General features: G+C 54.9%; 1 protein-coding gene across 2 annotated transcripts in view; it reads right to left on the bottom strand.

Annotated features, from left to right (window-relative positions):
• The window catches only part of LOC129497010 (beta-galactosidase-1-like protein 2), a 40,076-nt gene that overhangs the window by 2,986 nt on the left and 11,733 nt on the right, over positions 1 to 25,357 (bottom strand). Inside the window, exons 3-16 of one of the 2 annotated variants that reach the window (XR_008661862.1) lie at positions 24,893 to 24,961; positions 24,241 to 24,336; positions 22,718 to 22,826; positions 17,438 to 17,530; positions 15,675 to 15,756; positions 10,339 to 10,409; positions 7,940 to 8,024; positions 6,730 to 6,867; positions 6,223 to 6,303; positions 5,726 to 5,832; positions 5,106 to 5,246; positions 1,474 to 1,545; positions 1,153 to 1,231; positions 431 to 637 (exon numbers count right to left, since the gene is read on the bottom strand). Coding sequence is in view for 1 of the 2 variants with exons in the window: in XM_055305405.1 (XP_055161380.1) it covers positions 1,153 to 1,231; positions 1,474 to 1,545; positions 5,106 to 5,246; positions 5,726 to 5,832; positions 6,223 to 6,303; positions 6,730 to 6,867; positions 7,940 to 8,024; positions 10,339 to 10,409; positions 15,675 to 15,756; positions 17,438 to 17,530; positions 22,718 to 22,826; positions 24,241 to 24,336; positions 24,893 to 24,961 (1,223 nt within the window). In the remaining variant the exon portion in view is untranslated. The remainder of the gene's footprint in view (positions 1 to 430; positions 638 to 1,152; positions 1,232 to 1,473; positions 1,546 to 5,105; positions 5,247 to 5,725; positions 5,833 to 6,222; positions 6,304 to 6,729; positions 6,868 to 7,939; positions 8,025 to 10,338; positions 10,410 to 15,674; positions 15,757 to 17,437; positions 17,531 to 22,717; positions 22,827 to 24,240; positions 24,337 to 24,892; positions 24,962 to 25,357) is intronic. The other variant, XM_055305405.1, reaches the window with a different exon arrangement.

Below are 25,357 nucleotides of genomic sequence, written 5' to 3'. Positions count from 1 at the left end.
TTAGGGGAGCAGGCCAGGTCCAGAGAGGAACACTGGTGGTTCTGTGAGGGAAAAGGAGGCCCGGACGGTGCTAGGAGCTACCATGAGGCCTATGTGGAGGGAGCGGCCTAAACCCCAGGACCCCAGAAGCCCACAGTGGGGCCACGGTGCTTCCCAGGCTGGAAAAGAAGGGAGGCACGGGTCCTCTATGACAACGGCAGGCATCCGGGAGAGAGGGGAGGTTGCCCGCATCCCCTACCACAGTAGGATTTGTCTGGATTCTTAAAACCTACATGGAACTGCCCACATTTTGAAAGATAAAAAGGAAGAGTCCAATTCAAGCAGAGAAGGTTTAGGAGGCCAGGAAAACAGAGCGGAATACTCCTAGGGGAGCACGCCATCAAGGGCATGTCGTTCACCGTGTGTACGCCCCCCCGGCCCCCAAGATCACCTCTGGGCTTCCATGTGCATCCAGGAAAGAAAGTCTGGGGCACCTGGCTGGCTCCTGGTTTCAGCTCCTGTCACGGTCTCAGGGTTGTGAGATCCAGCCCCGCGTGGGGCCTGTGCTCAGTGCTGTGTGCTTGAGATTCTCTTCCTCTCCATCCCTCCCCCACTTGCAACCGTACATGCACTCTCTCTCCCTCAAATAAATAAGTAACTATAAAAGAGAAAAAAGGAAAGAAAAATCCAGAGTGGAGACCCAAGAAGGCAGGGGTCCCATGCCACGCTTGGCTTTCTGGGAGCCCCCTTCCTCCAGCCTCACCGCCCCAGCCCAGCTCCCGCAGACAGTCCCCTGCTGAAGCAGAGTGCAACCCAAGGAGATCTGGAGAGACTGGCTCAAAGTTCTGTGTGCTCACCATGGATGTGTGGACAGCATGTCTGAGAAAGAGGTCAGACCCCAAGTGGGCCTTTCAGAAAGGCCCCCTTCCACTTCCCTCCAAGGGGCCTCCACAACCCACTGCCCTACAGTGAGCCTCTGGAACCCACCTCCCTCCACTGGGCCTCCATGACCCACCTCCCTTCATGGGTGTCTACAACCCAGTTCCCTCCAACGGGCCACCATGACCCATCGCACTCAGGCTCCACGGCCAGGTCGTACTGGTATGGAGGAGACACAGCCTGGCACGGACGAGCACCAGAAGCTGACTCCTCCTGGCACACGCCATGACCCACCTTTGCGCTGGTCATCAATGTTGTCCCCGTAGTTGACTCGCCCGCGATTCTCCACCAAGATCCTCAGCCTGGTGTAACCCTGCCAGGAATACCGTGGCCCGGGATCACCACCTGATTACCCAGCCACAAGGTCCCAGCTGCACCTCAAGAGTTTCTTGTGGAATCCCAGTTCTTTCCTGGGGGTCATCATTAGCAATAGTCTGCCCCTCTTTCCATCAGCAGCTCCGTGGTGAAGGAGCCTCGTGTCTTCCAGGTCTTTCTCCTTTCCTCCCACCAAACCTGCTCAGGAAGCAGCTGGTGCAGCTCCCCAGGGTAACACACCTGGACCAAGGGAATAACGATCTTCTTCCTTTCATAGTCCAAGAATCCTACAGACACTGTGTTCACAAACACCTGCCAAATTAGCAGACAGAGAGCATCCACGGATGAGTGGGAGGGAGGCACAAGCGGGGGTCTCTGCCAAGCAAAGAAGGGGTAACGTTCTGTGTGTACGGTGGATACGGGGTTAGCCGAGAAGTGACGGAAAACAAATGTCCTTGACTATAGTGAGAAGGACAACAGAGCTGAGGTGATGGGCCCTTTCTACTCACTGGCAACAGCCAGATATGTGAGCACTGAGGAGAGAGAGTCAGACGTGTATGGAAGGGCTTCCAGACTACAAGGTCACAGGAAATAAGAGAAGAACGCCCCAAGATCAGGGCAGAGATCCCTGATATAGAAATTTTAAAAAATACTAGAACAGATCAACAAAACTAGGAGCTTGTTCTCTGAAAGACTTCACAAGATCAATAAACCCCTGGCCAGACCTAACAAAAAAAAAAGAGAAAGGGTGCAAATAAAATCAAGAATGAAAGAGGAGAGATCACAACCAACACCAAAGACACAGAAACAATTGTCAGAGAATATCATGAGCAACTATATGCCAACAAATTAGGCAATGTGGAAGAAATGGCTGCATCCCTGGAAACATATAAGCTACCTAAACTGAAACAGGAAGAAATAGAAAACCTGAACAGACCCAGAACCAGCAAGGAAAGGTAAGCTGTCATCAAAAGTCTCCCAACAAACAAGAGAAGTCCAAGGTCGGACGGCTTTCCCGCTAAATTCTACCAAACATTCATTCATTCATTCATTTATTTATTGTAGTCAGAGAGAGAGAGAGGCAGAGACACAGGCAGAGGGAGAAGCAGGCTCCATGAAGGGAGCCCGACGTGAGACTCGATCCCGGGTCTCCAGGATCGCGCCCTGGGCCAAAGGCAGGCACCAAACCGCTGAGCCACCCAGGGATCCCAGTTCTACCAAACATTTAAAGAAGAATTAACATCTATTCTTCTTAAACTTTTCAAAAATAGAAATGGAGGGAAAACCTCTAAACTCATTCTATGAGGCCAATATGACCTTTATCCCAAAACTAGACAGAGACCCCACCAAAAAGGAGAATTACAGGCCAGCCAATATCCCTGCTGAACACGGATGCAAAAACTCTCAACGAGATACTAGCCGACAGGATCCATCCAGTCCATTAAGAGGATTATTCACCACGGCCAAGTGGGATTTATACCTAGGCTGCAGGGATAGTTCAACATACACAAATCGATCAGCAGGATACATCACATTAATAAAAGAAAGGATGAGAACCATATAATCTTCTCAATTGATGCAGAAAAAACATTTGACAAAGTGCAGCATTGTTTCTTGAATAAAACTCTCCGAGTGTAGGGAGAGAGGGAACATTCCTCAATATCATAAAAGCCGTCTACAAAAAGCCCACAGCGAATACCTTTCTCAATAGGGAACAACTGAGAGCCCTTCCGCTAAGGTCAGGAACACAACAGGGATGTCCACTCCCACCCCTGTTGCTCAACATAGTACTGGAAGTCCTAGCCTCAGCAGTCAGACGACAAAAAGGAATAAAAGGCATTCAGATTGGCAAAGTCGCACTTTCACTCTTCACAGGTGACATGCTGTATGTGGAAAACCCGAAAGACTCCACCCCAAGATTGCTAAAACTCCTACAGCAATTCAGCAAAGTGACAGGATACAAAACCATGCCCAGAAATCAGTTGTGTTTCTATACACTAACAATGGGACTGAAGAAAGAAATCAAGGAAATGATCCCATTTACAACTGTACCCAAAACCGTAAGACACCTAGGAATAAGCCCAACCAAGAGGTAAGAGATCTGCACTCTGAAGACTACAGAACAGTTCTGAAGGAAACAGAGGAAGACACAAAGAACTGGAAAAAACATTCCATGACCATGGGTTGGTTGGAAGATCAGACATTGTTCAAATATCTATGCTACCCAGAGCAGTATGATCCCGATCAAAACACCATCAACATTTTTCACAACCTGCAAAAAATAATCCTAAAATTTGTGTGGAACCAGAAAACACACCAAATAGCCAGAGAAATGTCAAAAACAAAAACAAAAAACAGAGCCGGGGGCATCACAATGCCAGATTTCAGGTTGTACTACAAAGCTGTGGTCATCAAGACAGTGTGGTACTGGCACAAAAACAGACACATAGATCAATGGAACAGAATAGAGAACCCAGAAGTGGACCCTGAACTTTATGGTCAACTAATATTCAATAAAGGAGGAAAGACGATCCACTGGAAGAAAGACAGTCTCTTCAATAAATGGTGCTGGGAAAATTGGATATCCACGTGCAGAAGAATGAAACTGGACCACTCTCTTGCACCATATACAAAGATAAACTCAAAATGGATGAAAGATCTAAATGTGAGACAAGATTCCATCAAAATCCTAGAGGAGAACACAGGCAACACCCTTTTTGAACTTGCAAGATTCAAGATTGCAAGATTGCAATCTTCTTGCAAGATTCATCCATGAAGGCAAGGGAAACAAAAGCAAAAATGAACTCTTGGGACCTTATCAGGATAAAAAGCTTCTGCACAGCAAAGGATACAGTCAACAAAACTCAAAGACAACCTACAGAATGGGAGAAGATATTTGCAAATGACGTATCAGATAAAGGGCTAGTAGCCAAGTTCTATAAGGAACTTATTAAACTCAACACCAAAGAAACAAACACTCCAATCATGAAATGGGCCAAAGACATGAACAGAAATCTCACAGAGGAAGACATAGACATGGCCAACATGCACATGAGAAAATGCTCTGCATCACTGGCCATCAGGGAAATACAGATCAAAACCACAATGAGATCCCACCTCACACCAGTGAGAATGGGGAAAATTAACAAGGCAGGAAACCACAAATGTTGGAGAGGATGCAGAGAAAAGGGAACCCTCTTACACTGATGGTGGGAATGTGAACTGGTGCAGCGACTCTGGAAAACTGTGTGGAGGTTCCCCAAAGAGTTAAAAATAGACCTGCCCTACGACCCAGCAATTGCACTGCTGGGGATTTCCCCCAGAGATGCAGATGCAGTGAGACACCGGGACACCTGCTCCCTGATGTTTATAGCAGCAATGTCCACAATAGCCAAACTGTGGGAGGAGCCTCGGTGCCCATCGACAGATGATGGATAGAGAAGCTGTGGTCTCTGTATACGTGGAATATTACTCAAGCCATAAAAAAATGACATCTTGCCATTTGCAGTGACACGGATGGAACTGGAGGGTCTGATGCTGAGTGAAATACGTCCACCGGAATAAGACAAATACCATATGACCTCACTCATATGTGGAATTTAAGAAACAAAACATGAACAGAAGAGGAAGGAAGGAAAAATAAAGTAAGACACAGGGAGGGAGACAAACCATCAGAGACGAGTGCAGGAAACAGAGTGGGGAGGTGTGGGGGGGGCATGAGGTGACCGGTGGCGGGCACTCCGGGGGGCCCGTGACGTCAGGAGCACTGGGTGTGGTATGCAAGCCCTGAGTAACCCAACTCTACCTCTGAAATTGTGTTAATTAAATCAATATCAAATAAAACACTTACGAGAGAGAGAAACTGCCCCTACCTGGCCCCGGTCACGCACAAGACCACTGAGGACACCCGACGAGGCGATGGTGGTCTCGTACAGCGTGTACCCAAAGGACTGCCCGTTCCCGTCGTTCACTGGCAGATTCTCCATGTTGACCGGCTTCTCGGAACTGAAGGGCTATGCGGGGGACAGTGGAGGGAGACGAGGCTGGGGGGGGGTGCCGGGCCCTGAAGCAGGCCCTCTGACCTCCTCTAGCTCCCCTCCTTTACGCAAACGCAGGAGGCAGGCGGCCAGCGTGCTCGGGGATCGGATGGGAACTTCTCGGTGGCTCAGCCCTGTGGCCGTCGGGGCTCAGGGAGGGCGACAGAAGGAGGCCCAGCGATGGACCGGCGTGCAGCCCCGCCACCCCCACCGTGCCTGCACCGCCTGGGGGGCCCCTGGCCTTAGGGCTGCGGCCCACACACAGGCCTCCCACCCTGTGCCCGTCCACCAGGCCGGAGAGACCCCCCTGAGCTCCGGTTCCCTTCCAGTTCCGCTGGTCCCTCGCACCTCGCGCTCTGGCACAGGCCTGCTCCTGGCTCCAAGGCCGCAGAGGGGACCTCGAGGCTGCCTCGCCGGCTTCTCCTCCCCCCACAGCCCTGCCCCGCGCCACCCACCTCCTCCATGTGCTGCAGGGCGTCCCACAGGGACAGGTACAGATTCGGTCTCACGGGCTCATAGGCGATCTTGGGGAGGAGGCTGGGTTGGGGAGGAAGAGGGACACCTGCAACACACACAGAGCCACCCCTCAGGGACCCGGTCGCGCCCCCGGCTCCCATCCACCCCGCGGGCTCCTTTACCCCCGAGCCCGGAGAAAAGCCTCGCTGAGGGTTCCCGGCGCCTGGAAGAAGGCCGGCAGAAGGCGGGGAGCCGGGGGCGACCTCGGGGGTCGGGACGCAAACCGTGATGAGGACAGTGTCCCAGACTTGCCTGCCAGCATCTAGGGATGGCCCTGCTCGCAGGTGGCCAGGCTGGGACGGCCTTGCTCACAGGTGGCCAGGCTGGGGCAGCCCTACTCGCAGGTGGCCGGGCTGGGACGGGGCAGGGCAAGGAACCCCGCGGGGCGGGCTAAGGCAAGGACCCCACTGCCAGTGAGGCAGCAGCGATCGGGCACCTGAGAGGGAGCCAAAGAAGTCCCGGAGCTTGAAGTACTTGGCGGTGTAGTCCCCGGCCTCGGTCAGCACCGCGTCGTAGTCTGTGGGACCAGGCGCCGTCAGGCCGTGGAAGGGCAGCCAGACCCTGGGACGCGCGGCGGGGTCCCCTCCCAGCACCGGGGAGGCAGCCGGTGGGGGCACAGCAGCCCTGGCACCTTGGGACACCACGGCCCGGCACCACCCCGACTCCCCACGGCTCACCTCCCTTCAGGGCCCAGGGGCTGCATCCCGAGGACGGGCTGCCCCGGCCTGCTGTGCTCCCCTCTTCCCGTGCCCCCCATGGGCTCACAGCACACCCGCGGGCTGTACCCCCTCCTGCCCTGGGGTCTACAGGCGACGGTCCAGGCAAAACCACCCCATCCCCAGGCGCTCCGGGGCCCCACGCATGAAGGGGGCCAGACGCGAGTCCCACTGACTCTGCACACAAACGTGGGATGTCTGGGCCGGGTTGTGCTGGGGACACTTGCCGTAGCTGGTGACGTCAGACTTATACTCGTGGAAGTGCATGGCTCCATTGATGAAGCCGAAGTTGGTTCCCCCGTGGAACATGTAGAGGTTGATGGAGGAGCCAGCGTCCAGGATGGCGGACACGGTCTTCAGAACCTCTGCGGGTGAGGGGACCAGCCGATCGCGACCTGGGCCGCCACCGTCAGCTCCAGCTCTGCCTGCACACCCACTGGAGGCGCGATCGCGCGGGGGAGGGGCTCGGAGACCAGGCCCCGCCCCACCTCCAGCAGAGCGGGCAAAGACGGCAGGGCAGTGGCGCGGGAGAAACACTGGCATCGGCACCGACGCACGTGCGCCCCGCACCCGGCTCGCGGCTGGCGACAGCCGTCCCAGTGCCACTGGGCCCGCCACGCTCCCCCCCCAGGAGCGGTAGGCGCCGCTGCTGTCTTCCACAGAGCGCAACCTACACGCCAGGAACCAACGCGGCCTCCCCCGGGAAGCAGCCGGGCTTGCAAAACCCGGCGTCCGAGCAGGTTCCCCGCCGACGTGCTCCACGAATGGAGACCTCGGGAAGCAACCTGCACGTTGGTCCGCAGCCTGCACCCCGGCAACGGCCAGGCCACCAGCAGGTAATGGAGAGCGGCTACGACCACGAGGGTCCCTGCGAACCATGCAGGGCTGGGCCATGTGGGCCTGGGCTGCACCTCTGCAGGCACACCTGCTCTTCCTTATGACCTTGCGCAGCCCCTCCATCCGGACATGGCACAGGCCACCGCGCCAGCTGTCCAGGCCACCTGCGGGTCTCCCACTGGCAGGAGGCTACTGGTTGTTCGGTCTAGGGGCCATCAAAGCACACAGCAGACCTCCAGCGGGCGGGCGCTCAGCATGCCTCTCCCCTGGCCGCCCACAAGTGGCCCACGTGTGCTCCCTTGGGGCTTTGGGACGTTCACCTCCTCTTCCCACCTTCTTGGCACTTGCTGGATGTTTGCGGCCACCATGCGTCACTTACGTGATCACAGAAACAGTAAAGCGCTGCACAGGGTCCTGCCACCCACTGGAGACGTGAAGACATGAAGACGGGGGCTCTGCAGCAGCACCACCCAAGCACGACACAGGTCCCCCCGGAGCCTGGCCCCCACCGCGCAGCGACAGCAGCTACTGGGTCGCAAGGAACCGACTCCTGCCACGCATCAGCACGCGCGCTAGGCGGGGGTAGCGCAGAGCACTCACCAGATGAATCCAGGATGTTGTGCGGGCCTCCCCATGAGTCAAACCACCCCGTCCAGTACTCCATCACCATCCTGGGCTGAACCCTCTGGGCACCACAAAATGAGAGGTTAGCTAGCCGAGAGAGGCAGAGGGGGGTCCTTCCTCTGGGAAACCTGGCCTGTCTCTCCTCCCGCGTGGCCCCTGGCCTCAAGCTCTGGGCCACGCAGGACCCGAGAGCGAGTGCAGGCGACGGCCGCAAGCACCTGTACCAGCTTCCCCTCCACCTGCGGCCTCTGCACAGAGCTGGGGACCCAGGTTGACGCGAGGGCCCCTGACGCCCTAACCTGGTTCTAGAGTCGCCTCTAGAGACGGAACCCAGACGTGCGTCAGGGCTCCCATGCGCTCGGCGACTGCTGTCCCCAGGCTCAGCCTCCCGGGTCAGGCCAAGCTTTGCTCATCCTCTCCCCGGGAAGGAGAATTCTCCGTCGGGATCACTCCGTTCCTGACGGGCTCCCCGTGGACGCAGGCGGCTCCGCGGCCGCTTCCCCGCAGTGGGAGGGTCGCAGGGTCACAGGGCTGGGGGGCCGGCCCCTCCTGGACGGCTAGCTTAAGACCGACAGCCCTGCTTGGGGAGACCCGGGAGCTGCCGGCACAGCCGCTCACGTCCCGCCCGCACCTGCAAGCCCGGCTGCGCCTCGGCTGGGGTGTCTCGGAGCCGCTGCAGAGCACCGACCAGGGCCAGTGGCCCCAGGGGTGCAGGGGTCCCCCCACCCCGACAGGCTGGCCACACCACACGTGCAGTAGCACAAGACCAGAGCCAGGGGGCGCACTCGTGACCCACTGGGCAGCAGACACTAGCCACACCGGGAGCAAGGCTGTTGCGGATTGTCCTTTTTCTAGCAGGACAGGCAGCTGGGATCCTCAGAGCCGCGGGCCCCCAGCCGCGGGCCAGCACCACACCGTTAGGTCACCAGGGAACACGCAGTGTAAGCGCCACGTGCCAGCAGCCTCCTGGGCCACAGGGCTCCCCGCGCCAGGGGAGCCAGGGCCAAGGCACTGGGGCCAGCCACGGCCAGGGCCTGCCCCGCATCCTCCGCCAGCTGCGCCAACTGCCATCACCAGCCACCTGCCGGACATCTGCTGCTCCTGCAAACCGGCCCCGCACCTGGACAATGGCACCCACCGTAGCCAGCTCGCCCGGTCACCAGGGAACTTGCACGGACGCTTCCAGCACATGGTGCCTCGCACTGGAAGTGCCCGAGGACACCACGCTGCTCAGCCCCCTCATGGGGCAGGCACCCGAGGGCGCAGGGGGTGCTGCTGGACAGAAGGGCCCCCACCCTGGCGCCCGTCAGCGGCAGGACCCTGGGTACACGCGGGTGGGGCCCCAGCCAAGGAGCCCGCAGCGAGCCTGGCTTTCCTGGGGGCTTTCCAAGCTGACGTCACCTGGCCCTCACCAGCCCCCGAGGGGGTCCTGTCACCGTCCCCACTCCGCGAGAGGAGGGAGGGAAGTGCAGCAGCCGCACGGCCCCCAGAGCAGACAGCCCGCAGCACCGGTACCTGCCTCGACAGCGCTCAGGGGAACCCCACCTGGCTGCGGGGCGTTCGCGGGGACCCCTACCCCTACCTCTCCCCGGTCGGTCTAACACTGGTCCCTCGCACACACGCAGGTGCCCCCATGCTCGGGGTGTCACACTCCTGTGGGGACTTCCTGTCCACGTGCCTGCAGATGCGACATCTGCTCTGGGGCACCAACAGCTGACCAGCCGGGATGGGGGCCACGGACACTGCCAGAGTCGCCCACGAGGCCCGGGCGGCGACGCCTGCACCCAACAGGCACTAACAGTCGGGCATCCACCGCCCCCAGTGAGACACGGGGAGACCTGGGTCGGCTCCTCGGGCACTGCCCCTGCTGTGATCCCAGCTGCCCCGGGGGACGGGCCCCGAGCCCGAGAGCTCGACAGGACCAGGCTCTGGCTGGAGGTTCCCGTCCACCTGGAGGATGGAACTTAGACTCGGAGAGCCCCCTCCTCCGAGAAGCCGGCCCGGGCTTCTCATCTCGCTGATGACGATCCTTCTAGGCCCGGGGATGGGGGGGCGGCTTAGGGTCAGACACAGTGCAGGACAGGACAGCGTTTCTCCTCTCAATCCCAAAATGAGCACAGCTGGGCTCATGGGGACCGACAGTTCTGGTCCAGAGCCTCGGGAACACAAGCCCGGGCCTCGGGGGGCGGAGACCACACCCAGGCCTCCGTCTACAGGGCAACGCCTGAGCCACGGCCTGCCTGGGGCGGGGCGGCCACAGGAGCACAGGGCTGAGCGCTGCAGGTCCCCCTCCCCGGCCCAGTGCCCCGGGCTCCCCGCACCCGCGCCATGGCCCCTCGGAGCTCCAGCGCCTCCCACGCTGCCGCCGGACTCACCTGGACGCTTACGAGAAAGTTGGTCAGTAGCTGCAGCTCGTGCTGGGACTGCAGGTTGATGGTGGCCAGCGCTGCGGACGAAGCGGGCACCGTGTCAGAGCCCAGGGGGCACTCGGGCTAGCAAAGGCACAGAAGCCCACGGCGTTGCCCACCTCCGGCGAGGGTTTAGATCCTCGGGTGTCAGGAGACTCCCCGCAATCCTCTCCCCCCGCGGAGCTCACAGGCAGCCGCTCGCTGGGCGTACCCTTGACGGACGTCGTTCTTGTACCCAGAGCGCAGCTTCTGCTCCTGGTAGGAGCCCGGCCCAAGCCCCGCCTCTCACCGCAGGCGTCTGTGCCAGGCAACCCTCTAAGTGAAGACTCCCCTTTCGTTTCTTAAATGAGGGCTAACTTTCTATTCCGTTCCATAATACGTCCATCTTTTCATCTAAAGTTGTATTTTAGGGACACCTGGGTGGCTCAGCGGAGGGGCATCTGCCTTGGGCCCAGGGCATGACCCCGGGGTCCTGGGATTGAGTCCCGCATCGGGCTCCCCGCAGAGAGCCTGCTTCTCCCTCTGCCTGTGTCTCTACCTCTCTCTCCGTCTCTTTCGTGAATAAACAAGATCTTTTAAAAAAATAAAATTATATCTTAAACAGCATCAGTGAGAAGGACGCCCAAAAAGGACATGCTACATTTGGCCTACAGTCGTGGACCCTTTGGGCCACCGCGGCTGCAGAGCTGGTCTGAGGCTCCTTGCCGGCCTGTCGTCTGCTTGGACAGCTGGCCTCCTGAGCACCAGGCTTGGCGTGAACTCCAGCAGGCCTGGGACGCCTGAGCCACACTGAGCCACCCTGACACCCCGACATGCTCCCGTTGGACATGAGCAGCTGATCACCAGTGATGACAAACCATAGCTCACACTCCGGGAGGTGAGGTGACCTGCCTCAAGGTCATACGAGTGGTGAGCGACAGACGAGGGCTGCAACCCCCGCACCGAGTGACACTGACCCTCTGTCCTGCGAGGTCATCATCGAGCTGCTGGAGAAGACCCTGCACCCAGACGCCCTCCCCCAAGGGAGGAACCTTGCAGACAGGAGGCCCGTCTGAAACTCAGCAGGAGAAACCCAGAAGTGAACAGATCAGCAAGGCCAGCGACATGTCACCTGGCCCTAGCCTTCCTGGCCCCTCGCTCACAGGAACAGAGGGGTGCAAGGGTGGAAGGCCACGAGAGCAAGACCGAGGGGACACAAGGCAGAGAGGAAGCTTCAAGAAAACCTCAAGGGGCTGGAAATAGCAGGGGGTCAGTAAACAGCCCAGGAGGCTTCAGGAAGTCCACCGGCCTCCCACCCCTGCCTCAGTCCTCGTCGCCCGTCCCAGGATACGTCCGTCCCTGCCTCACTCAGGCCCCTTCCCACCGGTGCCCTACTCCAGGGGACCACACGCTCCGGGAAGCTGAGCCCGGGGGTCTCCAGGCCCAGAGGGATCGCAGTGCAGCGGTGCGTGGAGGGAGGGGCCTGCCGCAGGTCAGGAGGGTCAGGAGGCCGTCTCAGCCCGAGCGCTGCCCGAGCCCCTGCCCGCTTCATGCAGCCGTTCAGAGCCTCCTCTTTACTCTGCTCAGTCGGGAGCCCAGAGGTAGAGAAGATCCTCTCACGTGGAAGACTGAGCAGGACTGCTAGGTATTACAGAGAAGAAAAAGAAGGTAAAATATCCTCAGAGGAAAGAAAGAAAGACAGAACCCATCTAAAAAGTGTGCCACGAGGAAGGAAACACGTTCAAGAGGAGGACTATGAGAAAGACGTCGAGGAAGTCAGCCAGAACGTGGAACTAAGGGCAAAGATAAATGTAAAAAAGGAGTTAGACAATCGACATGAGAATCCAATTGACAAATAACAGGAGTGACCAAAGGTCAGGAAGAAGAGAGAAAAGCACATCAAAAACTGCACTGACCCATGTCCTACTGACAACAACCACGACTGTCTCAATTCAGATGGCCCACGGAAGTGCCCCAAAAGGGAAAACATCTCACGTTGAAGAACGTCATTGTGAAACACCTGAATACTAAGGATAAAGGGAAAACCCTTTAATATTCTAGAGGTGTGAAGAAAAAAAACACAGCAAAAACATGTAAGAGGATCAGGAAGCCGGATGTCCTGGTCCCTCAGCAGCAACAGCAGGTATGGGACTCGGGGTGCAGTTAGGGGAAGGGAGAGGCCTCCCCAGGGTGAGGCCCTGGGGTCTCGGGCCCGGGAAGGGGGTGCAGCCTCAGCAGAGGGTGGGTCAGGGTCAGGCCCTGGGGTCTCGGGCCTGGGACAGGGTGCAGCTTCAGCAGAGGCCGAGGAGGGATTGGGCCCTGGGGTCTCGGGCCTTGGATGGGGTGCAGCCTCAGCAGAGGTCAGAGAGGGGTCAGGCCCTGGGGTCTCAGGCCGGATCACACGGACTCTGACAGGTACAGGACTGGAACACAGGGCAGGAGCCTGGGGATCTTGGATAATGGGTTAGGAAGGGGAGGGGACGCCAACAGCCACCGCCACCTTGTGCGTCCACTAGGTGGTGTCCACCCAAATGTCAGGAAATAAAACAGAAAAGGGAGAGAAAGGAGACTCAAAAGGAAAGTGAAATAGTACAATTACACTGAAAGCGAGTCACTGTAAATCATGCCAGAAAATCGCTCCCCTCCCCCCTGCTCCTCGCAGCCCCGCCAGGCCCCGCCCCCTCTCACCCGGCCCCGCCCCTCACCCGGCCCCGCCCCCGCCCGCGCCAGCCAGAATCACGCAGGGGCTACGCGGCCCGGGAGAGCCCGGCCGGGTCCGGGCTGGGAAGGCGGCGGCGGGGTGTCGGTCATCTCGTCTACACCTGCGGGCGCCTTAATCACATTAATGGAAAGAGCCCTTCCAACAGCAGGCGGAGCTCCGGGGGGCGGGGGGTGGAGGGGGTGGAGGGGGCGGGGCGGGGGAGGAGAGCGGAGCGGGCGCTGAGAAGGGCCTGGAGTCCCGAAGCCGGCCCCGCAGACCTGGCCTTGCCCAGCTGTGCCGCTGCGGCACCTGGGCACCAGCCTGCGGAGGGCCTCGGCGCCCCAGCCCCCCCCAGCCCCCCAGGGGACGGACCCCACCTGGGCACCAGCCTGCGGAGGGCCTCGGCGCCCCAGCCCCCCCCAGCCCCCCAAGGGACGGACCCCACCTGGGCACCAGCCTGCGGAGGGCCTCGGCGCCCCAGCCCCCCCCAGCCCCCCAGGGGACGGACCCCACCTGGGCACCAGCCTGCGGAGGGCCCCGGCGCCCAGCCCCCCCCAGCCCCCCAGGGATGTGCCCAGAGGCCCCGGAACAGCCGCAAGAAGACGCCGCCACCTCGTGGAAGCGGCGGGAACGGCGGCTGCTCCCTGATCTGGGTCTAGGTTAAGGGCCTCCTCCCGCCCCAGCCCAGGTCTCCCCCAGTGGCCCCGGAGGTGCCGGGCGGCCGGAGGACAGGCCCGCTGGTGCAGCCTGGTGGAGGCGACGCGGGGAGGGAAGGGGCGCGCGGGCAGCAGGAGGCCCCCAGCACCGCCGTCCCCACGGAGCTCGACTAAGAGCACCCACCACCCGGGTTGTTAGAAGGGCTGGGTGGGCGCCTAGAGGGGCCTCCCGGGGGGACGTGGAGCAGCAGGGAAGCTGGGGGGGCCCAGCAGGTGTCAGGAACAGGAGGAGGAGGGGAGGGGAGCAGACTCCCAGCAGGGTCACAGGTCAGAGGGGGCCCTCGGGGGCCTTTCTCACAACCTGCACTCCACTCTGAAGGCAGCAGCCGGGCCTGGAGTTGTGGGGAGCCCCAAATCCATCCAGGGGACGTGGCACCTGCTGCCACGTTAAGAAAAAGTGGTCTGGGAGTCACGAGTGGGAAAAGGTGGGGTCCGGACAGCGCACAGAGAATGATGCTAACAGCTGATGGGGTCAAAATTACTTGATCGGGATAAATGTGAAGCTAAAGCTAAAGATGAACGACTTTCTGCGTGTCAGGCATCTAGAAGGAGAGGCCTGAGAGCACCCACAGCGCTTAGTGTCTGGGCAACTGGGGGAAATGCAGTTGCAATTTACTGAGAAAAAAAAGACCCAAAGTGGGCTCAAGCTCCGGGAGGGAGAGAGGCTCAGTTGCCCTCGGGTTCAGTGGAGGCCGGCAGCCTTCGGGTGCGTGCCAGCAGGCGGATGCCCAGGTGAGGCTGCAGCCCCGCACAGCCACTCACAGAGACGAGCACCGCACACTCATGGACACACACGTCGGAGTTAAAGGCACCTGCAGGACACCCCCAGGAGAGGAGGAAAATTCACTCCGAGGAGGAAGAAGGAAAGAACTTAAACATCAAAACTCAGGAGCAGGGAAGTAAGTGACCAGCAGGAGAGACCAGGCGGGAGCAGCCTGTCGGAGAAAATCCAGGAACATCAAGAGGAAAACCTTTCAAGGGAAAGACATGGGTGGTCGCTGACAATCAGAGGCAACAGGGACAAGCATTTACACTTGTGACAGGGCGGTCACTGGGCACCTGGAGAAGAGCAGAGGGAGTGGGAGGGTGGTGACGGCCCTCGGAGGAGAGATGGAAGGAAGAGCCCGGGAGCCAGCGAGCAGGGAGGGGGAAGCACAGCAGCCTCTGCGTAGGCCACGGCGGGGTGGAGGGATCTGCCTTGGAGGAGGAGGCCTGGTTCACAGCAGATGCACGATCCCCTGGAGCGAGAGTCCGTGACCCAGCACGGGGCTGCAGTGGCCGCGGGGCCTGCGGGAGAAGGCGTCTGGGGCACAGGGTGGAGCGGGGCCAGCGCCTGTAGGCAGCCGGGTATGAGGCCGAGTCCAGGGAACAGACACTGCTGGAGGGAGCGCCCCTCGCCCCCCAGGTCTGCTGCTGGAGGGAGCGCCCCTCGCCCCCCAGGTCTGCTGCTGGAGGGAGCGCCCCTCGCCCCCCAGGTCTGCTGCTGGAGGGAGCGCCCCTCGCCCCCCAGGTCTGCTGCTGGAGGGAGCGCCTGCTGCCTGGCCAGCTGCCACCACAACACGGCCCCCGGGCAGTGGCCAGCACCTCCACGACTTGGGCCAGGTTTGAGCACGCCACCCTCACGGGCCCCCCTAATGCTGCATCTGCTTGGCCATCTCTGCAGACATCCAGAGGCCTTCTAGGGTGACCAACTCGCCAGTCCTGAGCAGTGGTTGGTCCTGAATGAGCGCTTGCCAGAGGTGGGGGCCTCAGATCCCCCAAGCCTCAGGCCCAGAGCTGCAGGCCTGATGCCATGAGGGCAGCTCAGACCTAAGGGAAACCCCCCGCGGCCCGGCCACACAGGGAAGCGTGCAGAGTGAGGCCAGGCTGTCCCCCCCCCAACCCCCCCCCACAGCCCAAGCAAGCACCTCCATCCAGGACGCCCTTTTGCAGGCCATCCTTGTTGTCTGAAGTCAAGAGCAATTCCACTATACCTCGGTCCTCCAAGGCCTGTTGGGGAAAAGAAGACAAGTCGATCTGTCAGTCCCCAAGTCCCCAGTGCTGGGAAGGTGGCACCTAGGAGACCCAGAGGGAACGGTTTGAATTAAAGCATTTACTTCTCTGCAGAAAGTGGACAGAAACGTAGCCTCTGTGCCCACCATGTCCAACAAAACTGTCGGCTGAGGTGCAGCGGGGTGGGGGTGGGGCTGTCAGACTCAGGCCTCCCCTGGCTGCCTTAGAGTTGGGGCGCTGCTCCCCTGGCCTACTCGGAGGCTAGCTTGCAGGGGGCTCCACAGGCGGGTCAGCCCTCCCGCCCCTTCCTGGAATGGAGAACCTACAGGCTGGAGCGCGGGAGCTTGGTCTGCCTGTGTGCAGGGACTGCAGTAACTTCCAGGTGGAAAATGAATCTGCCTGGGACAGCAGGATGCTGACCTCACGGGCCAAAGCTCCGGCAGCTTTAATTAGGTGGATTCCCTGGGGCCACTTAAGATTTCCTCAACCCCCACCGCGGTCCTGCTTTCCGAGTCCTCTAAAACCACTGCCAATGATCTACCAAGTCTTATTTATGGACTACTTACTACATGTCTACAATAGTCCTGAGCCAAGTGACCTCACACACATGCACAATCCGGAGAAGCAAACTCTCCCATTAGTCCCACTTCAAAGAGGAATAAATGGAGGTTTAGAAAAATTAAGGCATTCAATTCAAGGCCTCGGCTACAAAGGGACAGAAACCAGGTCTAAGCTTAGGCCTGTTCTTTGACACTTCAAAGAACAGGCCTAGGGATCCCTGGGTGGCGCAGCAGTTTGGCGCCTGCCTTTGGCCCAGGGCGCGATCCTGGAGACCCGGGATCGAATCCTACATCGGGCTCCCAGTGCATGGAGCCTGCTTCTCCCTCTGCCTGTGTCTCTGCCTCTTCCTCTCTCTGTGTGTGACTATCATAAATAAATAAATAAAAATTAAAAAAAATTAAAAAAAAAGAACAGGCCTAGCCCTGCCCTTCCCTGACCTGCCACACATTAAATTAGTGGCTCTCAAACTCACCCACACGTTGGAATCAGATGTCTGAGGACCACCCCAGAGATTCTTATTTAGTTGGTACGGTCTATGGCCTGGGCATAGGGATTTTTAAAGTGAGTGTTCAGGGCAGCCCCGGGCTCAGCGGTTTAGCACCGCCTTCAGCCCAGGGCCTGATCCTAGAGACCCGCGATCGAGTCCCACATCGGGCTCCCTGCATGGGGCCTGCTTCTCCCTCTGCCTGTGTCTCTGCCTGCCTCTCTCTCTCTCTCTCTCTCTCTCTCTCTGTGTCTTATGAATAAATAAATAAAATATTAAAAAAATAAAGTGAGTGTTCAGATGAAGCTGGGAACCCTTGCTTTAGATGCCAAAATGAGAGCGGCTTCTACAGATACTTTACTAATCATCACACTCAGTGAAGCCCGTCCCTTTATTCTCAGCCACTGTGACACCATGTGTGTACTGCAACCCCCAATTAGACTCAATCGATAAAGGGTAAATAACTGACAACAATACTGAAATAAAAGTACGGTGAAAGGATTCACTAATTAATAATTGGTGCTAGGAGATTAGGCATTAGTATGGGAAAAGTAGTAGACCATCACAGCACATCATGGTTCACACTGTATCCAGAGGAGGGAATGTAAGGAAATAAACCAAGCTGACTCTTACCTTCTTGATGTAAGGCATATAGGCAGGGTCTTTGTTATAGGAACCATATTCATTCTCCACCTGCACAGCAATGATGGGGCCTCCATGCTTGTACTGGAATGAGATAATCAAAAGCAGAGTTTGTAGTGGAAACTGTACTAATTTCACCACACATCACAAATTACCAGCAAAATAATCCACTTGAAAGCAAAATGTCTCAGAAGATGTGATTACATAATTGAGAATGCTGTCAGTAAGACACAGAGTAGGTAGGGAGCTCCAGGTCCTTGTTCCTCTAAGGAAACATCAAATGAACAATTACAGACGGACTCAAATGACTTTATTGGCGCTCTGGAAACCAGTTAAATGTTTAAGTAAGTCAACAAAAACATGTTTAAAATGATGAGAAATTCCATAGTGTTTTTGGCTCACCCTTGCCCCACTCCCTCCCTGGCTTAGCATGCCGTAGTCACAAAAAAGTACCCCAATTCCCAGTTCCCTCCCTCAAGACAGAAGGAGCAAAATGGAACTTGTTTCCAACCTTCTGGCTGTCTGTGGGCTGCCCAATAGACCAGTTTCTGTCTCATCCAACTTGGAGCTCAGACAGGAAATGCATAGCTTGGACCTGAGGTTGGAGTCTACATATGGCAATAAAGGTCACAACATGTGAAAATTTCAGAGGGTCTAGAGGCCCATGTATGCCGAGGTGCATGGGGTCATAGGCAGAAAAATATGATAGACATTGAAGGCCAAAAAGAAGCTGGAGTGAGACTCTTCAGGAAATTAAGACATGTAAAAGCAGCCAGGAAAAATCAGGAGGAAAAAAAAGGCAGCACCCACACAGGACAGACTAGACATATACCCAGAAAACATCTGAGAAGATCTAAAGCCATCACCCCACGCTGATCTTCATGCTTAGGAGCCCACCAAATAGTGAAGGTGTTCCCCACCAGTTTGCAAAGACTGCAGGGGCTGACTGTTGTTTCCAATGTCCAATTTTCAACAACAAAAGCAAACACATGGCAAAAAAACAGAGTAACACTGCTCATTCAAAAGGATAAAGTAAATCTCTAGAAACCCTCTCTAAAGAAACACACACTGGATTTACTAGACAAAGATTTTAAAACAACTGCCATAAATATGCTCAAAGAGCTAAAGAAAACATGAAGAAATCGGGAAGAGGCCATATCAGTAAACTGAAAATATCAATAACGAGATAGAAAGTATAAAAAAATTATACAAGATTTCTGGAACTAAAAAATACAGTATCTGAATAGAAAAAAATCACCATAGAAGTTCAACAACGGACTTCACAGGAAGAAGAAATAATGGGCTAACTTGAAGACAAATCATTTTAAATTATTCAGTCTACAGAAAAGTGGACAGAATTTAAGGGACTTACACAACATCAGCAAGCAGACAAATGTACTTATTGCAGAAATTCCAAAAGAAGAAAGAAAGGGGTCGAGAGATTATTTGAAGAATTAATGGCTGGAAACCTTTCAAATCTGAGGAGACATGGATATAAAAATCCAAGAATCTTCGTTGAACTCCAAGTAGCATTAACCAAGAGAACAAACCAAGACACATTACAATCAATCTGTCAGAGCCAAAAACATAAAGAGAGTCTTGACAGGAACAAGGGAAAAACAATTTGACATGTAGGAACAATCCTCAAAAGACTATCCATGGATATCTCACCAGAAATCTTGCAGGGTAGTGAGTGACAAAAGGATGATACATGCAAAGTGATGAAGGGAAAAAAAACTATCAAGCAAAAATTCTATATCTAGTATCACTATCCTTCAAAAAACAAGGGAAAATTAAGATATTCTCAGACAAATGAAAGTGGAAGGAGTTTGATACCACTAGACTTGACTTATGAGAATGCTACACAGAGTCCCTCAAGTTGAAATGAAAAGATGCTTGACAGGGACTTGAAGCCATAGGAAACTACTAAGTTCTCCAGTAAAGGCAAATGTCAAAAAGAATGAAATCTTGGCCATTTGCAATGACGTGGAGGGAACTAGAGGGTATTATGGGAAGCACAGGAAGTCAGTCAGAGAAAGACAAATACCACAGGATTCAGCCATATGTGGAATCTAAGAAACAAATGAGTATAGAGGAAGGGAAGGAAAAATTAAAAAGGTGAAAATTAAGAGGAAGGCAAACCATAAGATATACTGAACTCTAGGAAACAAACAGGCTTGCTGGAGGGGAGGTAGGTGGGGGGAGAGATAATTGGGTAATGGGATTGAGGAGAGCTCTTGATGTAATGAGTGTTATATTCAACTTCTGAATCACTGAATTCTACCTCTGAAACTAACAAAAAAAAAGAAAAACATAAAACCCTGTATTGTTCTAATTCTAGTTTATAAATCTTTTTTATAAGATTTAAAAGACAAATGCATAAAAATTACTAATCTATATTAATGAGTATACAATAAAGATGTATATATACTACATACATATATACTATATATATAATTATATATACAATATATAAAGATGTAAAGATTGTACATATACAATATATAAAGATGTCACTTCTGACATCAATAATGTACAGGGAGGTGGAGCTGTAAAGGAGTAGTTTTTGTGTGTGGCACCAATATAAAATAGAACGTCATCACTTTAGCACAGTATCTGTAATCTCCATGGTTACCACAATGAAAATACCCACAGAATATACACAAAAAGAAATGAAAAAAAGGAATTAAAACTTGTCACTATAAAAAAAAAAATAACTGAATACAAAGGAAAGTAGTAATGGAGGAGATAGGGAGAAAAAAAAGCTACAAAACATACCAAAAACTAGTAAGAAAATGACCAAAGTAAATGCTTCCCTATCAGTAATTCCTTTAAATGTAAATGGATTAAACTTTCTAATGAAAAAACCTAGATTTGAAATTGAACAAGACTATAGACCCAATGAACATAAAAGATGCACATAGAACACCCCATCCAACAACATAATACACATTTTCCTCAAATATATACACATGGAACATTCTCCAGGACAGATCATATGTTAGGCCATGACACAAGTATTATAAGATTGAAATCATACAAAGTATCTCTTCCAATCACAAAAGAATGAAACTAGAAGCCAAAAACTGAAAGAACACTGAAAACTTCACATTTCAAATTCCAGAAACACTTGGAAATTAAACAACACACTCTTAAAAATCACCAATGATCCAAAGAAGAAATAACAGGGAAATCAGGAAATATCTTGAGACAAATGAAAATAAAAATTCAACATAAACTTATGGGATGCAACAAAAGCAGTGCTAAGAGGAAAATTTATAGCTGTAAACACATTAAAAAGGAATAAAGGTGGTATGTCAACACCTAACTTTTCACCTTAGAAAACTAGGAAAAAGAACCAAACTCAAAGGTAGCAGAAGGAAGGAAGTAATAAAGATTAGAACAGAGGCAAAAAAAAAAAAAAATAGATAATGAAAAAAATAAAGAAAAATCAACAAAACTAAGAGTTAGGTCTTTGATTAACAAAAGATTAACAAAAAAGATTAACAAATCTTTTTGTTAAAAGATTAACAAAACTGACAAACCTTTCCTGAGACTAACTAGCCCGGCCGCATTATCCACGACAGGCAGAAGCAATGCAGGCGTCCGCTGACGAATGAGTGGATGGACAACATGCGGTACAACCATACAAGGGATTATGGAGTCTTAAAAAGGAAAAAAGTTCTGACACCTGCTACAACACGGATGAACCCTGAAGACATGCTAAGGGAAAGAAGCCTGTCGTAACGGACAGATACGGTACGATTCTTCTTCTGTGGGTTCCCCAGAATGGACAGTTGCATGGCGACAGAAAGCAAAACGGTAGCTGCCAGGGGCTATGGAGAAGGGCGACAGGAGGGTATAATCCTCCTAGAGTTTTAGTTTGGGAAAACGAAAAAGTCCAGGAAATGGAAGGTGGTAATCTTCGCAAAACAATGGGAATGTATGTAATGCAAGTCAACTGTACACTCAGAAATGGTAAGGATGGCATATTTTATTTTACATGTATTTTGTCACCATAAAAAAACAAAATAATCATGTTATACCTAGAATTTTTTTTTTAATTTTTTTTAATTTTTTTTAATTTATTTATGATAGTCACACACACAGAGAGAGAGAGAGAGGCAGAGACACAGGCAGAGGGAGAAGCAGGCTCCATGCACCGGGAGCCCGACGTGGGACTCGATCCCGGGTCTCCAGGATCGCGCCCTGGGCCAAAGGCAGGCACCAAACCGCTGTGCCACCCAGGGATCCCGATACCTAGAATTTTTTATTTTGGGTACACCACTTCCATATTTAAGGATGCTTCTGAGCCATGTTCCTGGCGTGACCTTCCCTACAACCTCCACCACCCAGTCTACGACAATCTGCTGAGTCATCTCAGTAATCCCATCTTCCTTGCAAAACTCCAGGCTAATCATTTCCTGGCTTCTTACTTCTTTCATAATTAGGGCTCCCAAGGTTTAAGGAATAAAAATACAAGATAGCCAGTTGTACTTAAATTCACAATGAATAAAAAAAATAAAATTAAATTTAAAAAAATAAAAAAAAATTCACAATGAATAGACGTTTACCTAAATCATGGATATTTTCAACGTAGGCATGTCTCACACAACATTTAGGACATATTTATACTAAAAAAAAATTCCTTGTTTATCTGAAATTCAAATTTAACTGAGTACCCCATGTTTTATTTGCACACCCTACAAATGGTCAAGTAGTTCCTTTGATCTGCGGGTGCTGTGAACATTCCAAACCTCTGGCTCAAGGACAGTGTTTACTGATGTACTAGCGTTTTTTTATTAATGTACTAACGTCTCAGCACGACTCTTATTTTTACATAAGACATTGGGTTAATCCCAACCCTGCCTTTGTATTGCTTTCAAATGTGACGTGCAATGGTATTTTCTCCCCAAAACTGATTTTCACCACCCATGTTTTGAACACGGGGTGCCCCGCACAGCACCTTTGCGGTAGGCAACAGAAAGCTGTACCTTGGAAAGTCCTCAGTTGTAATCATAGGACCACGGAACGCCCGCTGTCCTACGGGTAAGGGCACACCCGTGTACGCTCCTCTCCATGCAGGACCCAACCAGCGTGTACACACTTAGGACACCGGCTGCTGGGCTTCTCTGTCGCTCAAATCCATGTCCGGGCGCCAACTGCCCAGAGCACCTCGGCCCACAGATCGCGGCCCCGGGGAGCGGGTTCCCCTGGGACCATCGCCTCCCAGGACGGCGGAAGCCAAGAGAGGGCGCTCCCTGCTTTTACCTGGAGTGGCACCACCCGGGCCATCAGGTGATCAAAATAAAGGTCCACTGCTTCGGTGAAGCCCTTGTAAGTCGTTCTCAGCCTCATGCCAGAGTCTTGGAGTAACCAGCTTGAATAAAAGGGGGTGGAATTAGTGGCGGGGTGTGTGGGTGGGCCCTGGGCAGGATGATGGGGGGAGAAAGGAAGCAGCTGCAGGGCTGGAGCGGGCCCTCCCCACCTGCCCCGCCGCGGGGGCCGGTTCTGGCTCTGGGCCAGCGCTGAAGCATTTACTTCCCGATCTCGCTACAAAGGGGTGAAGCCAGAGGGGTAAGGAAAATCCCAGAAACGCAGCCTGACACGGAGGGGAGGCCGGGAGGCTAATCCCTCTTCTCAGCGCTCCCACCCACTCTCCAGGGTCACCCTGGGGCTCGGGAGCCTCAGCTGCTCTGGAGGAGCTGGGGGGGGGGGGGGCGGCCTGCCAAGGCCTGGCCTTTGCGGCCACTCCCGCCACAGCCAGGCTCAGGAAGCTTCCGTCTCACTGGAGACCCTGAGAAAACCCTTCTGTTTCCTTACAGAGGGTGTGATGCCCTTCGTCCTCCGAGAGCAGCCCTGAACACGCCTGGAGATTACCAGTTTGTTAGGTAAAAAGGTAGGAGGAGACCGCAGCTTCTGGACTCGGCCCCCTCCCTCCCCGTGGCCTGCAGGGCTACGGCCTCCCAGCCCCCCCCCCCCCCCCCCGCCATGTGGGGCTCCCGGGGGTGCGCCCAGGAGGAGGGCTGAGCGCTGCAGTTCTTGCTGCTTCTGAGAGCTAACCCTTCAATCCCGTCCTCCTCCTGGCAGCTGCCGCTGAGCCTGAGGACATCGCTGACACACAGGTTTCTAATCCCCAGGTGCAGGGGAGGGCACTCGGCTGGGCGGGCACCGCTTTGTCAAGGGCACAGACACAGAGGAGTGATCCCAGGGAGCAAGGAGACAGAGACATGGCTGCGTGAGATCCCCAGGGAAGTGCTGGGCTGCACTGGATACCAGAGGGAAAACGGGGGGTGGGGGGGGGGTGGGCAGGGAGAGGCCGTTCCCCAGGAGACCACAGGGCAAACAGGCCCAGCCTTCTTCCTGGTCAGGGGCCAGAGGCCATCTGGGGCACCGGGAGGATGGCAAGGACCAACCTACTAACCACAAAGTCTTTCCGTGGAAAATTAAGGCCAGTAAGGATGAGGACAAGCAGCGATGTGCTAGGAGGGGATTACTGTCCAGATTTCCTACTCCAGCCCCGCAGCACCCCACGGACCTTAGTGGAGACCACACACCCTAACGTGACTCATTACAGCCTGAGATTTGAAGATAAAGCAGCAAGCAAAAGCACTAATTTGTGTCTCCTATAGTTTATCAAAATAAAGCGACATCATTTGGAAAGGCCTCCCCTGGGCACCACTTATTCTGAAAAGGAGTCTCAGCACACAATGAAAAATAGAGCTCGGGAGCAAAAGCCAACCTACGTTTGTGGCTGCCGTTTTGCACAAGCACCCAGGGCAGCTCAAGCTCACCTGGGCAAGCCCCCGAGGTCGATCTCGCTGCAGATGTAGGGGCCTGGACGCAGGATCACCCACAGCCCCATCTCCGCAGCCAGCAGCACGAAGGCCCTGGGGAGGTCAGTGTCAGCAGCTCTCAGGACCTCAGGGGGGTGCAGCACAAGGGGGTGGGGCCGCCCAGCCCCTCTCCCCCCTCCCTCCCTCCCTCCCTCCCTCCCTCCCTCCACAGGCCCTGGGAGCTGGGTTCCCACCCTCCCCTAGCCCACGACCTTCTGCAAGCCCCACCGGGGGCATGAGGCCCAAGGCCATCAGACAGGGGGCAGGGGGCCCTACAGTGAACCTCACTCCCACGGCCCAGCTACCCTAGAGGGCCAAGCCCTGTGCCAGCCCAGGTGGCTGGACCGCACTGCAGAGTGGAGCCGACCCTGGGGATTGGGCCCCTCTGGGCTGCGGTGAAGAGGCCTGGGCTCAGGACGCAGACCCCGACCCCGCGAGCAACAGGGTCACGGCTGCCCGCGCCTGGTCCTGAGAACGAGGCTCCTGAGCCCAGCCTCTCTCTGCCCCTTCAAGCAGAACCACGACGGCCCCGTGGTCGTCATCAACCCCAAGGAGCCACCGCTCTGCCTCCCCACCCCGGGCAAGGCCGAGAAGCAGCAAGAGCACTTACTCCATGTCCAGGTTCCCGGAGAAGTCGAATTTGCCTCTTTCTGGCTCGTGCAGGTTCCATGGAACGTAACTGTAATGACGGCAAGACAGGAGTGAGCTTTCCGTGGACTCCCTTCCTGTCCTAGGTGAGCTTCTGGATTCCTACAACCCATCGTGACGGGTGCGGATGCACCTCTGAGGTCCGTTGTCCCAGTGGCGTCAGGTGTGGAACCGAGACCTAAGTGCAGGAATCTAGGGACCTTAGAGAGGCCGGGGCCAGTCCCGGGGGGCTAATCCCTCGCCTCCTCCCCAGAAGGGAGAGCAGGCCAGGGAGATTCAGCTGGAGCCTACGACGTGACCACGGCCACCTTGAGCGTGCACCCCCCATCTCTCCCACTCTTCCTTCATCACAGAAAAGAAAAGAAAAAGGAACTTCCTAGGAGGAAAAGTTAAAAGATAAGAGGAAGCCTCAGTCGTCAGTCAGTCC

This window comes from Nyctereutes procyonoides, unplaced genomic scaffold, assembly GCF_905146905.1.
Source record: "Nyctereutes procyonoides isolate TBG_1078 unplaced genomic scaffold, NYPRO_anot_genome, whole genome shotgun sequence".
NCBI classification, from domain to species: domain Eukaryota; kingdom Metazoa; phylum Chordata; class Mammalia; order Carnivora; family Canidae; genus Nyctereutes; species Nyctereutes procyonoides.
The sequence above is the reverse complement of the archived record's forward strand: the minus strand, read 5'-3'. Positions and strand labels throughout refer to the sequence as shown.